At 42.1% G+C, this 17,596-nt stretch overlaps 2 protein-coding genes and 1 long non-coding RNA gene across 10 annotated transcripts in view; 2 read left to right on the top strand and 1 right to left on the bottom strand.

Moving 5' to 3' along the window:
• LOC131676795 (sodium-independent sulfate anion transporter-like) lies at positions 1-13,601 on the top strand. Of its 5 annotated transcripts, none has more exons than XM_058956109.1 (5): positions 1-215; positions 284-650; positions 11,592-12,026; positions 12,086-12,445; positions 12,498-13,601. In XM_058956109.1, the coding sequence occupies exons 2-5, from the start codon at positions 569-571 to the stop codon at positions 13,463-13,465; spliced, it is 1,845 nt and encodes a 614-aa protein (XP_058812092.1). In that variant the 5' UTR covers positions 1-215; positions 284-568; the 3' UTR covers positions 13,466-13,601. The 5 variants fall into 5 exon arrangements, with proteins under 5 accessions (XP_058812092.1, XP_058812091.1, XP_058812089.1 ...); XM_058956106.1 differs by lacking the exons at positions 1-215; positions 284-650 and adding exons at positions 2,788-2,935; positions 11,243-11,350; XM_058956107.1 differs by lacking the exons at positions 1-215; positions 284-650 and adding exons at positions 2,792-2,935; positions 11,253-11,350.
• On the top strand, positions 2,934-6,267 carry LOC131676796 (uncharacterized). 2 transcript variants are annotated; one of them, XR_009303240.1, is made up of 4 exons: positions 2,934-3,181; positions 4,191-4,540; positions 4,598-4,666; positions 4,725-6,265. It is a non-coding gene; the product is annotated as an uncharacterized LOC131676796 (long non-coding RNA). The 2 variants fall into 2 exon arrangements; XR_009303239.1 differs by having other exon boundaries at positions 2,934-4,540; positions 4,725-6,267.
• A 536-nt stretch (positions 13,602-14,137) lies between the features above and the next one.
• Positions 14,138-17,596, bottom strand: part of LOC131676793 (transcriptional activator cubitus interruptus) — an 86,339-nt gene continuing 82,880 nt past the window's right edge. For all 3 annotated transcript variants that reach the window (XM_058956102.1, XM_058956104.1, XM_058956103.1), the window contains 2 exons: positions 17,059-17,499; positions 14,138-17,000 (listed from right to left, as the gene is read on the bottom strand). In XM_058956102.1, the coding sequence (XP_058812085.1) occupies positions 14,802-17,000; positions 17,059-17,499 (2,640 nt within the window). In that variant the 3' untranslated portion in view covers positions 14,138-14,801. The remainder of the gene's footprint in view (positions 17,001-17,058; positions 17,500-17,596) is intronic.

Genomic DNA, 17,596 nt, shown 5'->3' with positions numbered 1-17,596 from the left:
AGACGCTATTCTTGCGTTCATCTTTTTTGGTTTGATTTAATCGGCGTGCAGCGTGGCTTCGTTCATATTCGGGCGGGATATTCGCAAAAAGCTTTGTTCCATTCATATCATAGTTCGCTTAATTCAATTGGCACAGGAAATGACTGTAGATAAACAAAAAGTTGTAGTAGTGTTCTGGACAATTTATATCGTTGGTTGAGGCCCGCTTAGCATTGGTGATTAAAAGAAGATTTGCACAGTGTAGGTATATTGTTGAAGATAATTCGAACCATGATGTCCACAGATCAACAACGTTGTGATTGCTGCGACAGCAGCTAGGTGTCAGCTGGAGGGCTTTAGATAACTACAAATGGCAGCAGCAAACAGCAATCGTCTTCCGAGCTGATAAAGAGCCTATCCCTTATTCTGTGCCTATACAGCACGACAACACGAGTGGACAGTATGAAATCAGTAAGCGATCGGTTGAAGCCTGGAAAGGCAGTCGCACATAAACGGGGTACCGTTCCTGGTGAATCTCGCAGGTCGAACTAGTGATTGGCAGAGAGTTAAGTTTTTTTTTATTTTTCAAATGGACAAAAGTGATGCAACGTTGGACAAAATGTACCAAAATCTGCCCCAGCACGAGAATGACGTGCCGGCGCCAGTTGAAGGTAAGAAAGGATTGATTGTGACGACCTCGCAGGAGGTGGACGGGTTTGATAAGAGTGTACATAAGACTTGAGTGTTATCAAAGCGCAATAATTAAGACAATAATTCAATATTTAGGTGGCCTCTAGCTCGGAGGGGGTTCAATTGTTTTTGGAGGGTATGTCTGTATCATCATATGCAATGCGAGGTTTATAGTTATGACTGGAGGTCAGCGTTGTGAAATTAGTAGTTGATTTTTCCTGATTACTGAAGTTTCAAGACAATCCGGCCAACCAAGGTTTTTGAACTCGTAATTTCTATATTAAACATTATTGCTTGAGTTTGAGTGTCCATCCGCTTTATGTAAGCTTCCTACTTTGAATGTAGGTACTGTATTGATCTAACTTACTCTCAAATCTTTATTTTACAATTTTTTTCTTCTTTGTATTGTCATTTCCATGACAGGCTTAGACCAGGTTTGGCCCATCTCGCCTTTTTTACAAATTTTGAACTCTCAAACAAAATCGCCGTTATAGATTTATACTATAGACTGTAAGCGAGATCATGGCACTATAGACTAGTTACGTATCGCAAGCGGCATATATTTACGACGACATTTACCGACTTCGGGTGTTTGCATTATTAACTAGCAGGTGTGATATCTTAACTCGATTTTGCACCTCTTTTATGGCTTATTTTCAAACCGCTAAAATTGTATTCATTCGAACGTTGACTCATGATCGTGCTCTTTACACGAGTGAATAAACGCTCGGTACATGTTCGAATTGCAGACCATGTGATGGACATTACCATTCCCCTTCTTGTATTATTGTCAACGTTGACATTTAGGCTGTTTTCTTCAATACTTGACTTTGAAACAATAGCAGATCATATTAGGCAACCTTATAGTCCTAAAACATAGAGAACAGACATAAAAGCTAGATTATTTTTTCGGATAACCTTTGTAAACTGCCTATAATCGGAAGTCAGTCCCATGTAGATATCCCATAGAACATGGGACTGACTTGCGATTATGAGTAGTAAACATTCGACCAAAAATACGTTACAAATCAGCATCGCAATTGATTTCACACACGTGAATAACCATTGTACCGAAGTTTGCACGCAAGATTTGTATACAGATTGCTGGAATACTGCTGACCGATCGTAGCGCCGGCTAGTGGCAAGTAAATGCAGTACTTACTGCTGTCATTTAAAAACGACAGTTATTTTTCTTACATACATTGAAAACTTGACTTGTACATCGGTTATCAGTGTCCAAAATGAAACCAAAAACTGAAACTTAATTTGTACCATAGCTCCGTTTTTACGACAAAATGTTTTCTAAATTTGAAACGTGTCTGGCGCAAAAAGTGAATCTTCCTTTTATAAGTTTCATTCATCTGTTAAGATTCTTCTAATGGTTTTCCCCGTCCCCGACCATATCTGTACACGCGTCGATAATAATTCTGATAATAAAATAAACAAATTCCACGGTTGATAATTATTTAGCCAAACAATGCATTTTTTTGTTATTTTGCTGTCACAATTGTTATTAAGACTGACCAATCACGGTCATATTTTCTCTACCATGGAAGTTTTTTTTCGCCAAAACGTGACTCAGCATAGCAGTTTTGCGTAACGATGGGTGGTGTATTGCGAATATTGTTTCGAATGCAGACTACGCTTTAATATGGCGCATTTCACATCAATTTGAATCTTGGCACACTTTTTAGATGTGCATGATTTTTCTAAATCCCCTTTTTGTACATCAAGGGCACTGAAGACGTCAAAGTTATTGCTTTTTCAAGACAGCGATAGTCCAATTGTTTTGTGAAAAGCGACACAAAAATTTGCCACTATTGATTGATAGTTTCTATCATCAATCGATAAGAATACACAATTCCCGAAGTATGAGTTGATACATCCAATTCGCATACGCACATCGGAGCGAGTCTATGACCACATACGTCGCCCCGCAGTAGGTCGTGGATGGATTGATAACTTCTCCGGGATGTTTTATCACCACCTATCGCCGCAAATCCGGACCCGTCGAGAGTTTGTGCGAGATTCACCGCACGGGGCTATTTGTATTGTATTGTATCGGTCGCTGATCGGCATTCGTTCTACGAGCTACGCTTATAAGTACCCGGCTTTGTTTGAACCGATCGCAGTCGGCGTGCTGATAGTCGAACCGGACGGAAGTGTTTTGTTGGTACATACATAAATAGGCATAGTTCGAGTTACAGTTGTGCCTCGGAAGTCACGGAATTTGTGTGTTGTACTGATGAACTGAGATTGGATTAAAGTAATCAATGGAAATTTTTTCGGTTTAAATCTGGCGCCTCGTTGTACATTTGACATGTGATAACGGAAACAAAATCGTTTCAAGGTCGTCACCGACATGGCCTACTGTTTGGATCAGGAGAAACGGAGTTGATAAGTACAAGAACAATATTTGCCATGCTGATGATGTGTGAAAAGGAACGATGTGTGCCTACGATCACTCAAGCCTGACCAACGTCTGATTATGATTACAAATGAGTATTATTAGGTGAAAAATTCACAAGACGATAAACTAAATGTTAGCCATTGTTTGGTGACTTGTGGTGCTTTCGCGTGGGAGTTTTTCGTCACATGTTGAAGGCGTGAATTGGTTGCATAAGTTACTGAACGAAAGGCGATCTTGGGTGCATATTTTTGCATCTCTAGGCGGTATAAACGCGTTTAGAGGTCTGAGATATTTGTTAGTTGTTCCATGAACTTCAGTGTGCTACTGAACTAATGTTAAGCTTTAGAATTCAAATCAAGATGATCACGTAACGAAATATGTAGAAAATCTGGTGCATGGTTGTAATATTTACCTTCCGAGGAAAGTGGGATCTTCTAACACAGACAAACAGGTATAACATTACTTTTTTCTCCGTCGTTCACACCGATGCACATGATCGTCACAAACGGCGCTACGAGCGCTTAGTATTTAAAATGCAAAGGGCGATGAACCCTACGTATGTATATACGTAAGCTGGCAATACTGATGTAAAGTGCATGTAATCGTGTTAGGCCAAGATGTTGAACAAAAACCCTTATATATAGATAACCTTCAAGTATCTATGATACATTGGCGATTAAAAACTAAATTTGTTCCAAGTGTTGCGCCAGTTTGTCTGTCCTTCCCCTTTCATAATAAGATAAGCATCAACGCCCTGGATTGTTTTTCCTTTGTTAAAATTTTATTCGTGGTTAGAATAGAGTTAATAAGTCATATTGGTCCGTTCTAATGCAAAGATACGTAGTTAAAAAAGTAATCTCTGGATGTATGCAGTAAAAACAATTTTTTTCCATTAAGGCTCAAGTTACCTTGTAACAGTTGTACATTCCTAGTATATTAAGATTGTAAATATTTTGAATTGAATGTATATAATAACTTTTACATTCAATTCATTAACAAGCCTATAATTTCCACCCACACAATCCGACAAATAGATCATCAAGTATCAGACATAGAATCCACATTTCAATTACTTCAATCAAAGCTAATTCTTCCATCCGCCAAAATTTAGGCAATGTGTCCTATCTTCGATAAGTCCAACCGTTTCAGTATCCGAAGATCACACTCGTTTCTTTCGAGCCCGAGTGAGATTGCGAGAATACTAATTCCAAGAAGAATCCTTGCACCAAAAGTTGAGGGAAAGGGAAAGCTAGACCGCTTGCTTACGCCAGAACAAACTAGATGGTTGAATGATCTGAGATCCCGAGTAATCCCGAAGAATTCTCAGAAAATGACGTACTTCCGGGTACTTTGAGACTCCCTTTCTTAATCTGAGGAAATCAGGCTTTAATCACTTTGTCCCAAACCGTTCAGCAGAGTGGAAGTGCCGCGATTTGTTTCCCGCGTGTATACCCTAGTTAGGTAAAGCCCGTGACGTGGCTATTTCAGTGAGTTATAAATTTCTATTTCTCTTACTAGCTAGGAAGTGTGCGTTGTGCATAGAAAACGAAATAGTGCGAACCGATTCTGTGTGCGAATCGATAGAAGGTAAAATGTGCTTAAAATTCTGACCACGCACGGGGCTAACAATCCTTTCGACCATCAGATTTCTTTAACTCCAAACAGGATTGATCGGTGCAAACCGCACGTAAATCGTTCATCGCCCGCCGGCCACATTTCGCATCACTCTGCAACCGTCGGAAGGACGAATTTACCCGGCGAACGTTTTGTCGGAAGGGAGCCGATACGCCAACACATCGCTCCATCGGAACTTCCCAAATCTTCCGGTGACCATCTGAAGTCCACGTGCCGGTTCGAATCATCACTTTCGGCCGGTAATAGAAGTAACCGTTAACCAGCAACAGCTGGTCAGATTCGGCCGAGACGATAGCAGTTCATCTGATCGTCTCGTTGCCCCCGCGCACAACAGCAGCAGGATCATCATCACCGTCTTCATTCAACAGTAGCTGATTCGGTGAGTCCGTTCGAATTATCACTAGTAGTGAAGTGGCGTCCAGAGAAGACGACCCGAAGTGAAATTTAAGACCGTCCTCCGGTCAGTTTCCTGAGCCCCCGCTTTCAGACGGGCCACGCTCATGACGTGATCAAAGATCCATGTACACATGTGACGGCGTTCTCGATAGCACCCTCGAGACGCACATGTTATAAAAAACACCCGGGTGTACAAGCAATAGCCACATCTCACTTGCCACTCCAGAGCCCGTAGCCTGTTGGGTCGAATTTTTGAAAGCACACAGAAGAACAGATAGATAGAGAAGAAAAACGCACACAATAGAGATATAGGCCTATAGCTAGATAATAATGTACAAATAGAATCAAGTATGCTTACCGTTTGAAGATAAAACCCCGCTAGAATGCTTAATACACAACTTTTCATGGAAGATTAAATTATGTTTGGTTTTGAATAAATGTTTCATGTTAGTGTATTTGAGATAGAGTTTTTAGTTCGCTGAAATATTTCCCACGTCACCGATTATGTTTCGTTCGCTTTTTCTTTGCCGCGTGGCAAATTTGAATTAGATGATAGATTCTCTTCCACGTTGTTAGCGCGATCTGGTGGCAAACATTAACCCTGCCAGTGATGATAAGCTTTTTGGCTATGGGGAGTTTCGACTGTGGGATTTAGAAGGTGAGCTTCGGTTCTTGGGGACTTTAGCCGTCTAGGGTATTTGGACCTGTTCTGGGGTTTAGCTTGTGTGCCTAGCTGAACCGATCTGGATTCTTTCAAAGAAAGGATTCTTTTCTTGACTGGCATTCTTGCAGTCTCATCCGGGCATCTCAAACTTGGCGGTAGTCTCCGAAAGGAGTGGCGCTAAAACTACGCGCTTCAAAAGATCGGTCAGCGACGGCTACAACCTCAAGGCTTGGTAGTATGCGTAAGAAAAATTGTGTTCAGCTTTGCCACCAAATTATCCATCTAAACCTTTTCAAAACTCTAAAAGAAGAATATCAGTCGATTTATTAGATCATCACGATTCAATTCATGCAAAATACCTGCTGGAAAAACCATCGGCATAGCTGGATGGTGCTTTTGAAAAAGTGGCTGTGATTTTTTATCACACTACCACACCGAGCTGGGGTACGCAACACAACTGCGCAATGAAAAAACCACAGCCACTTTTTCAAAAGCACCATTTAGCTAAACCGATGGTTTTTTCAGCAGGTATTTTGCATGAATTGAATCGTGTTGATCTAATAAATCGACTGATATTCTTCTTTTAGAGTTTTAAAAAGGTTTAAATGGATAATCCGGTGGTAAAGCTGAACACAAATTTTCCTACGCACACTACCAAGCGTTCAATTCTAACACATGCTTAAAAAAGGTAACTTGAACCTTAAGAAGAAAATTATTTTAAACCACTTGCGCGTAAAAGGCACAAAACCTACAACTAAATAAGTTCCTCTCATCAGAATCCGACGCTAACTTAGTGACAGGATTAGCTCCAAAAAACGTAAACATAATTAACCGAAGCTTGGGTTGGCTTAGCAAGCCAATGTAATATGCACTATCTTATATTTCTCCTTGGTGGAGAAAAATTTAGATAAACACTATTTTTTCTCGGAGAAATTGTCGTTAATTCTCAACAGCTTAAATCAAGATCGACACTGTCTCACAAAGCTCGCGTGAACTGGCTGAAAACCAACGTTCCGAACTTCTTTACGACCACACAATGACTCTAGAATTATTCAGACGCGAATCCAATGTGGATTATTCTCTCTGGGCAATTTTGTAGAGCAAGGTCCGAAGTAAAAAATACACCAGCTTCGAGACGCCAAAGAAAGCCATTATACCGGTGAGATGGCCAAAATATCGGTAAGCCCGATTTGGACAGATTGCGATTCAATGTTGTAACAATCTGATTGTATACTATTACCCCGAAAATCATTCCCCATCAAGCTATTCCATAGAATTCCACCCCTCAGAATACCATCCCCCAGAGTGCACCATTTCCCAGAAAAGTTTTACTTTTTTCTTGATTTCATCAAATCAGAAGCTTTAATCAGTTACTACCTCTAAAATCTGCAAATTGCAAACATTGCTTAACTTCAAAAGTGTATCAAAACAAATATTTCAAAAATTAAACTCAAAAGAACAACTCATGTTTAAAAGAAGGGTATTTGGTTTATAAAATATGTTCATATTACAAACAATCAGTACCAACAGTGCAACACAACACTTGAAAAATTGTGCCAACGTTTGAGAAAGACTGTCCTGTGCAATTAATTTCGATTTTAATATAGATTATAGATTCAAGGGAAGCTCGAAAGAAGTAATCAACACCTGTGTTTGAATAAACCAGTAGACGCAAAGATCACATGTTTGCGTGCAAAAATTATTTGCCATAATTTCTTACCAAATTCAAAACTTTTTGAGCAACTTAGTGGAATGTCACAATCGAGACAGATTGTTCTATAGAAACTATGGTTTCTATAGTGGAATTAAACGGAAGACATCTGTCTTAACAGGATTAGTTATTTTGCATGAAAATTAAAAAAAAACTGCTCATGAACAAAAGAAGGAACCAATCCCTATGTTCGAGTAAACCGGTCAAACGAGCGGATAACAGATTTGCCTGCGAGGGACCCCCGCTTTCGACGGCACATCCTCAGCAGCTTTGCACCGCATCATTTCCTTGTATTATGTAACGCGTCAACCTTTGACTTTCTATGGGGAATAATGGCTGGATAATGGCTTTCTATGGAATGCTACATTCTGGGGGATGGAATTGGGGGGGGGGGGGAATTGCTCTCTGGGGAATGGTATACAATTCAAGGCCATAGTTAAGGTAAAAGGTGGTTTACATCGAGCAAAAGTTAATTAATTCTGATTTTTTGGTTATTTTCACACATTCTGTATTTTGAAGTAAATAAAAATAATTTTCCAAGCCGAATTTATGTCCTTTTTAATTGGTAACACTTCGAGTGCCGGACCCTTTAATAACCATTATGCTCTATGCTACAAATCATACATATTTTGCTTTTCTTCTAATGTGAAAAAATCTCAGAAATCGAACGGAACCTTTGTGAACTTTGTGTATCTGACAGTAAGTCATTTGTTTCGACACAATTGTCGAGGTGGATAAGAATAATTTTCTCGAACATTAAGGACAGCATTGCAATCGGTCAGTACGAATTGTGGTCGGAGGCTGGTTTTCCTGGTCACTTGTCTCCAATTGTGTGGGACAATGTTATCCTCAATAAACTTATTCAATAAAATCAACAAGCGTCTCTTAGCAGAGCCTGGCAAATTCTCCAACAAATTGAATATGATTCTATTTGCACCTGGGGCTTACATGATAAGAGAGCAACGGTTTGAATATTCCATGTTCTCGTTAGTATTGCTCCGGTTTCGCCTACGTCGGGCCGTGCCCTGTCCAAAAATAGTGCTCATTGATGTTTCTTGGCTTTCCTCTAGCTCTTCATTCGCGTTTTTAACGTCGCGTACTGTCGGTAGCTAATGGGTAACCCGTACTCTCGGAACGTCTTATACTCGACGTCTTTTTCCGCGTAGCACTCTTTGTCCCACTGCGGATTGGGAGAACGTCTTTGGAAATTTACGCTGGGTACTCGTTTCATCTGATGTTTAATCGAGGTATCGAGAGTCAAGTCAGGCAAGGATTGGTATTCTTTCTCCGAAGAAAGTATTCGTGTCGAGTCGATGGTTTTGAATTATGAGCTACCATAGCTCTTCCAATCAAAATTTCGTGTGAGGTCATTGATTCCGATGACCTTGATCCATTGGTGATTAAGACTACAATCGGTAGATGGTCGCTACCGTGGAGATCAGGGATTACCTTCTACGCGCAATCTAACTATAGCGAAATCTAGCAGAGGGGTATATCTAATGCGCTTGTGAGCAGTGCTGAGCTCCCTCACGGTACTGATGGCAAACCAGCTAGACAAAAGAGAATGAAACGGTTAGCAGTTAAAGCAGTAAGCGATGCTTTTTTGAGTTACGGTTCTCATTCCAATGAATTGACAACAGTCAGACGGTTCTCTTCTGAATCTCTCACTCATTGGAATCATTATTGAGAGGAAGGGAAATTGACCGTTGTTTTATTAACAATATAAATACGGTTATGACGGTCATCTTATTACAAACAACGAGCTAGAATTAACAAACAGGCGGTTTCACATAAAAAAGCTATGCATAAAAGAAACTGAAAGGTGGAGAAAAAATCAACAAAGCACCGCATGCTGCCTGAATACAGTACACTGATAATATGTAGTTTACCATACCAATCCAAAACAAATGGTACTCAATCTGTCTATCATTTCAATGCGTTCTCTCTCGCACGGCTTCTGTGAGAGATAGTTAACTGAAACACTATCCGAGGAAAATGGAAATGAAATAACGGTCATTTTTGTGGTGATACGGTTACTTCATATTTACCGTCACAATTCAAAGACCATCGTGAGATTGCACAGCACTGCTTGTGAGAGAAGTCGTGTACAAATTTGTTGAATTGAAGTTGTCAAAAAGATCGAGGATTAAAGTGGATAGGTTATCATCATAAAAGCAACCCCATGCAACATCGTGAGAGATAAAATCGAATATTTTCACCGGATGGAATAAGGTGTAATTAAAACAGCCAACCCCATACCCCAGCAGATTCTCGCACTTCAAACTATTATTGGATACGAAACCATAAATTTCAACTTCCTTAGAGGGAAGATAGACAAAGTAATTGCTTTCTTAAGAGCTAGCAGCAAGCAATATCGTTTGTCTGCTTAGAACTTGCCAACACGGTCTTGAGTTCGTCCGAGCGGATCTTGGATATTTCGGTAACAGTCGAGAAGCGCTCAGGAAGGACCCTTGAAAAGTTTTAATAGATTCAAAGATTTATTTTTGTGCCGAAAAGACCGTAAACGGATCGGTCGAGAATTCTGGGTATCGCTTAAACCACAAAACGTAGTTAATTCTCTTAATTCTCTTCAGTTATGCTTCACGTACTGTAATTTTAACAATTTTGTCCTCGGGTTGTTTTGGTATCGATAGAAAGACCTTTATTTCCTAGTGACACCAGATGATCCAGGCGTCAGGACAGAAAACAGGCTGTGTTTAAACAAGTAATTATATGATAAATACTTGTGTAAGCCCGTTAAAACACTAGCATTACCATACCACCAAATTCCAACAATTCAGGTAAAACCACTGAAAACAGACATACAAGTCAATTTTTCAATGTGCGTGTAAGAAAAATAACTGTTGTTTTTAAATGACACTAACAAGTAGCAAATGCCGCTAGCCGGCGCTACGATCGGCAATCGATATACGGACCCTGCGTGCAAACTTGGATACAATGGCTATTCACGTTAGTTATCCTCTAGGGAGAGATATGCGGAGACGCCATCTTGAACCAGCGAAACTCAAATTCTTGAGCCAGCCGTGCCAATCTATCACTTTTTGGGAGCTGCTACCCAGTTAAACTCATTCCGGAACCGGTTCGGATTTCTGAATGGAGTCATTATGGATTCCAAATCAAATGCAACAACCGATTTCGACTCAGTATCGGTTGTTGCATTTGATTTGGAATCCATAATGACTCCATTCAGGATTTCGAATCAAATTCTGAATGGTTTGACCGGGTAGATTTTAACAATTGAATTGAAGGTTGCCATTTTGTCTGTATTTCTCTCCGCATATCTCTTCCTGGAGGATAACTAATTGACGTATACGAGAGTCAGTGCGATGATGATTTCTAACGAATTTTTATTTTAATGTTAGCAGGTTTTTCCCGAAAAAATGTTCCAGCTTACATGTCTGTTCTCTGTAGCAAAACATATATCTTGGCCATTTTTAGGTCTCCCTATGTGATCATCCGTCAATTGCGTCACACTCAGTAGCGACTCTGTTGGTGATATCTGAACTACCTTTACAGTTACCTTTCACATCAACTTTAACGCGCGAGTTGTGCGTCTGTTCTCTGTGACGTTAGTCTTAACATCAAAGACACAATTGGACGATCGCATTGCTCCGTTATCACAATATTCAAGTGTACAACGTCTTCGATTGGAAGCGACTTGTGAATTTTTAAGCTTTTCACGTTGAACTATAAATAATCGTACCAGTGACGTATTGATTCCTCTCACTTGTTCCAGTTAACCATAGCTGTCTACAAACTATGACACCGAATCTTCCGGACACAACTGCTCCGGGAGGCAAAAGTACCAACATTTTTCCGAAGGAAAAAATTCCTACAAAAAACGGTAGGATATAAACAAATATAATTGTTTCCGTACCCTATCTTCAAACTCTTAAAATGAGTTCCTTCACTCTTTGTTCCGATCGTACAAGTACTGGTAAGCTCAACGGCACGTGCCTGGCATAATCAAAAAGTAGACGTAAGCCGATCGTACTGACGAAATCGACGACGACGACTATTAGCTGACCTTGGTTGGTTTTTGCACTTCGTCTAATCGCGCCATTTTATTTTTTTTATGTTTTCAGATGACGCGGAAGAGAACTATGCTGAAGAGTTACCCCAGCTGGGACCGCTGCTGGCCAGCCGTTTCAGGAACGGATGCTGTAGCACAAAACTGGTAAAGAAGCGGTTCCCAATCCTGCAGTGGTTACCCGCCTACCGACGGCAGTACTTTCTGGAGGATATCGTTGCAGGTCTCACCGTTGGATTGACCGTAATTCCGCAGGGAATCGCTTATGCGGTGGTGGCAAATCTCGAACCGCAGTACGGGCTGTATTCGGCATTTATGGGATGTTTCGTTTACTTTGTGTTTGGATGTTGCAAGGATATCACGATCGGACCGACGGCCATATTGTCTCTGATGGTACAGATCCATGTGGCTAATCTTGGACCGGCATTTGCTATACTGTCCGCATTTCTTACCGGCTGTCTTGTGTTGCTGCTGGGGCTTTTGAATTTGGGTAAGTGATCAAAATTATAATTATTCGTTTTGTTTAGTAACGGCATATTTTCCCAACAGGTTTCCTGGTTCAGTTCATATCGGTGCCGGTTACGGCCGGTTTTACTTCGGCCGCTGCAATAACCATTGCCAGTGGTCAGGTCAAGTCACTACTAGGTCTACCTGGAAAGTCCAACGAATTCATTGAATCGTGGGTCAATGTATTCCGTTACATTCATCTAACACGGCTGTGGGATGCACTGCTTGGAATTGGTTCGATCGTGATTCTTTTGCTGATGATGCAACTAAAGAATCTGGATGGTCGGTGGAAAGTGCTTGGCAAATACCTATCGCTGTCCCGAAATGCCATGATCGTCATTGGGGCTACCGTCCTGGCGTATTTGCTGAGCAAGAATGGGAATTCTCCGTTTCAGTTGACGGGTAGATTATTCAATACTGTGTTTAGAATAAATGATTGATTGTTTATTTTTAGGCAATGTAACCTCCGGCCTTCCTCCAATACAACTTCCTCCGTTTTCAACGATCGTCAATAACCAAACGTACGCCTTTGCGGATATGGTCTCCGAGCTGGGAACGTCGGTGATCGCACTACCAATGATCGCTATTCTTGAGTGCGTTGCGATCGCTAAGGCTTTTTCTAAGGGTAAGACCATCGACGCCTCACAGGAAATGATTGCTCTCGGGTTGTGTAATATCGCCGGGTCATTTTTTTCTTCGATGCCCGTAACCGGGTCCTTCACGCGATCGGCTGTCAACAACAGCAGCGGGGTGCGAACTCCTGCCGGGGGTGTAACCACTGGCATCTTAGTTCTTTTAGCGTTGGGACTACTGACAAGTACTTTCTATTACATTCCGAAAGCTAGTCTAGCGGCGGTCATTATTACCGCCATGTTCTTCATGGTGGAGTTTCACGCTGCTGCCGAGATCTGGCGAACGAAAAAAATCGATATCATTCCATATTTAGCCACCCTAATCTTTTGTCTGGTTCTTGGGTTAGAGTATGGAATAATCGTCGGAATCGGGATCAATCTTTGCTTCGTATTGTACCTAACGTCACGTCCACAAGTTTTCCATCGGATCGAGCGGATCAACAGCGTCGATCTTTTGATTGTCACTCCCGATCAAAGTTTGGTGTACTCGTCCGCCGAGTATCTGAAGTACCGGGTGCTTAAATTGTTCCAACAGAACCCCGTCGATTTGGTGGTGATCGAGGGATCAGCCGTTAGCTACATTGATACGACGGTGGCCAAAATTCTTGCCGGAATTGTGGATGATCTGGCTGTCCAGGGGAGACCGGTGTACTTCTGGAACTGGAAACGCTCGGTTCAGAACACAATGTTGCGATTAGATACGCAGCGGTTCGTTCCGCTGTTCAAACGTGGTGAGACGCTAGTCGAGATTGTCAAGTGCTGGACGCTGACCAATCCGATCGAGGCTTGAGTTGAGGAGGGTTTTAAATGGAATTATTTTAATGGACAAGATGTGTTAGGTTTAAAATGTAAATAAGCTTAGTGAATAATAAGATAGATATACTGTGATCAGTAACTGTTAACTTATGCGTGCATTGAATGGACGTCAGATGATAAGAAGAGGTGAAGTTTTTTTCAAGGCCGAACTTTTTATAGGTCATTGATGACAAGACTATTTTTTTTATTGCTCGAGTAGATCTTTTTAGGTTCTATCAGGCTTATTCTGCATTACGTCGGGACAATTTTGCGAAGGAATATGGTTTGCAACATCTGCAACGAAATCAAAATCACATGGATATTGGACTTAATCGAAACTTCTCGATAGGTACCCTTACACGAGGCGCTAGTATTATCATTACCGGGCAGAAATGTATTTTTTTGGTGAGGTAAGGTGGGTAATGACGGAAATAGTATACAATTCCAGAAATATCATTATTTAGTAATGACACTTTCATTGCCCGTGTAAGGACCTCTAATGAGAACAGTGTGTTATAAGTCTTGCGATATTGAGATATCTGACGTTTGAAATGCGCCTACTGCGATACTGCCAAAACGGCTCAATAACGCGCTATTTAGAGATGGAGGTAACAAAAATATTTTTATTTTTTCGTGGATTTCGAAATTAACTAGAAACTCACAACCATTTCAGTGTAATATAACCATTAATTTATTTTCCGATTGTCTTGAATCTTTTTAAAGTCTAATAATCGAGACAGTTATGTACAAAAGCTGCACAAACGATGTACTAAAACAATTTTTCTTTACACACAATATAAATCGACCTTAGGTACTAGTAAAGGCTCTCTTGTTAAATCTCTTACAATTGTCGTTTTGCCTACACAAGAGCCGTTCTCTTGAGAAAGGAAAAAAACCTCTCTTTCGACTCTATTCTACTACTTTATATCGATTAAAGTCACTTACCGAAGCGGCGTAAAATAGTTACTAAACCTATGATCCTATAGGAAGACACGATCAAAATTAAACATAGACACTGAAAATGACGGAAATCTATCGTCTTTGTTTCATAGAGGAAAGGTGGATTCTTACAAGGCTAGAAAATGCTGTCGCTGATCTTACACATCTAAATTGATCGCTGGCTCTTAACGGCTAAAATTTTCTACAAACTGAATGAAATCAATGTGCTTTCATTTCGCTACGTTTGATCACTGAGAATATTACTCTATACCGATTTTCTTCATTTTATCACTATTTTTTCACTACACAACTTCCGAACAAGTAAGTCTCAATCAATGAGTTTGAAAACAAACAAAAATAAAACAAGTAATAATTTCATGTAACATCGCAACTCACTGAATCATCTGCAGGTAGCGATCCTCCTCAAAGTAAGAACTGAGTGAGGTGCTCATATCGTTGATGATCAGATTGGACGACGTGGCAGCCGCGACGGCACTGGTTCCTCCAACACCTGCCGGGTGAGTACTGCTACTGACCATATCCGCGGCTGATTCTACCCAGTTCTGGCAGTTTTGAACGTACTCCAGAGTACGTTGGTAGGTATCCGAACCCATGGTCGATTGGGTTCCGGTCGCTGCTGGTGCGGATACTGTTGCTGTTACTGTTGCTACTGCAGCTGCTGGGGTTGCTGTACCAGCGACTCCGGTGGCGTTCGCTACACTCGGGGCTGGATTACCAAATCCGGTGGGAGTTGATGGAAGTGGAGGTGTTTGGAGGCTACTCTCCATCGGTTTGGTAGCAGTTTGCTGGGGGATGTTTTGACGGTGAGGACTGGATGATACAGGTTGCGCGGCTGCTAGGGTAGCGACTGCGGGGGACATTTGTGACTGACTGATATCTCCACACTGGATTTCCACGTCCACTGGGTGCGGGGACTGAGTAGAAGGGGCAGTTTGTTGCTGTTGTGAAGCTGCCGGAAAATTTGAGTTAAAGTGATTACTGAAGGGGTTTTTGTACTGTTGAGAGTTGCTGTTGTTAGCTCCGGAGGAAGGATTGATGTGGAGTGAACCTTGCATCATCATTGCCAGGCAGCAGTGATGAGCACTTTGATCCGTACGATGGAAGTAGCCAATCAAATTTGAGCAGGCGATCTGTCGCAACGGAGGTGGCTGATTCGGTTGATTCTGTGGAAAGTTGAAGCGGTTGAAATGTTGTACTTGACATTGCACAGGAGTTGATTGCTGTGGCGTCAGTGGCGCAGAAGCACTCTCCGGCATCATCGGGGACATCATTTGGTGTTGTGGCGTCTGTGGGGACATAACGTTGCTCATAAGACTGCAATCGTCGTTACTGTATTGCGATTGGGGGCTCATCAATACATTGTTCAGGTTCGATTGTGCCTGGCTAAAAGAAGCCGGTTGCTTTTGAGGTGGTTGCATTGTGTTTGCGGAGTATGCTGGTGGTGAATTATTGGTGGGATTCCAACCAGAAGGTCCTGCGTTATCTGCCGCCGTAGAGTTTGGAGTTGACATACCCTGCGGTACGGTTACTTTACTCTCCTGATCTGCAACTTGATTCAGATACTGCAACATTTCGTCCGGAATTACAAGTTTGTTTTCGACCATTTCACCTTCCTCGACCTCGTCTAGAACAACTTCCTGGTTGGGATGCAGCTTACCAGCTTGAGGTGTAGGAACTTTGGCCACTACTCCGGAGGTAACTGTGCTACTTTTTGGAGCTGCTGAAACCGGTCGTGGAGGTCCACCGAAACCTGGGCCAAACTGAGATCCTATTCCGACAGAACCATGTTGGTTGGCTGTCACTGGCTCTGACATTCTGCGATCTATCTGTCCGAGCAGCTGTTGTTGATGATAGTAGCTTCCACCACTCATATTGTTCGGGATTGAATGCCTTGAACTTCCAGCTACCTGATTTCCCACCGAACCCTGATTGAACCGTTGAAGGTGCGTCGAGATCAAATGAGAAGACGGTGGAGGAGGTAAGCTTTGACCTCCGTTCGTAGCCGTTGACATTGAACTGGATCGCCTGGAGCTCCCTGGCGAGATTGGATCATAGAAGGATGAGTTGTAGTAACTGGTCGGACGCATTGTCGAAATCGAGCTCTGCTGGGACGCTTGACTGCTTCGTCTACTAATGTCTGCTGAACGCATGCTGTAGTATGAGCTACTGGTTGTACTATTATTACTATCCCTGCGTAGTTGACCCGGGTTAAGGTAGGCGTTCGTCATCATCGCGTTCGTACACGACGGTGACGGACCAGTCGGTGGTCTCAGTTGACCGAAATCAGTCGGGCAGTTCTTGGATACTGGTGATGGTTGCGGAGGAGGTGTCGTACCCGGTTCCATCTTGAGATCGGTGATCCGTCGGTTCAGCTCGCCCAACCCGAATGTGTTGCGATAGTTGTTGATCTCCGGGATGTTGGACAGCATGTTACTCATCAGCGAACCCTTGTTATTGATACGATTCTTAAAACGGTTCCTCGGAGCTCCTGCACGTGATCCAGTTGTAGCTGCTGATGTTGGACCTCCCATGTCAACCATTTCACGAAGGACATACGGAAGATCAGCGACCTATGAATAAAAAGTGGTAAGTCGAGCTGCATATGATCAGCCTTAACAAAGAACTCACCTCAAGATCCTCATCAACATATGGCCAGGCAGGATCGTCAATCGCTGCTAGGCTTCCCAGCTGCATACTATTGCCATCATAGTCTTCCACCAATCCAGCGGTAAGGGCTGAAATCGACATCGGACTGTTGATCGGAGGTTGACCAGGCGAGTGAGCATCCGATTCCGATTTGATACTGGGACTGCTCATACTTGTTGTTTTGCCACTCTGCATGTCTTCACTCCTTGGACTTCCGTCGAACATGTGATTCGACCCGTCTCCGTCATCACCGCCATCTCCGCCGCTTCCGTGGCCTCCACCGCTGCCACCGTGATGCCCGTTGCCCTTGTGCTTTTTGTTAGCGTAGAACTCCGCTCCGTGGACCGTCTTAACGTGCTTCCGGAGCGAGCTCGGGTCCGTGTATCGCTTGGTGCACCCGGGCGCTTTACAGACATAAGGTTTCTGAAATATGATAATTTGTTTTGTTAAGATCTTCTAACTAATGCTGTATTTTAAAAAGTGCTCTCTCTTTATTAATTACAGATTGGGCATTTCAACC

The sequence above is a fragment of the Topomyia yanbarensis genome, chromosome 1 (genome assembly GCF_030247195.1).
Source record: "Topomyia yanbarensis strain Yona2022 chromosome 1, ASM3024719v1, whole genome shotgun sequence".
Taxonomy (NCBI): Eukaryota; Metazoa; Arthropoda; class Insecta; order Diptera; family Culicidae; genus Topomyia; species Topomyia yanbarensis.
The sequence above is the reverse complement of the archived record's forward strand: the minus strand, read 5'-3'. Positions and strand labels throughout refer to the sequence as shown.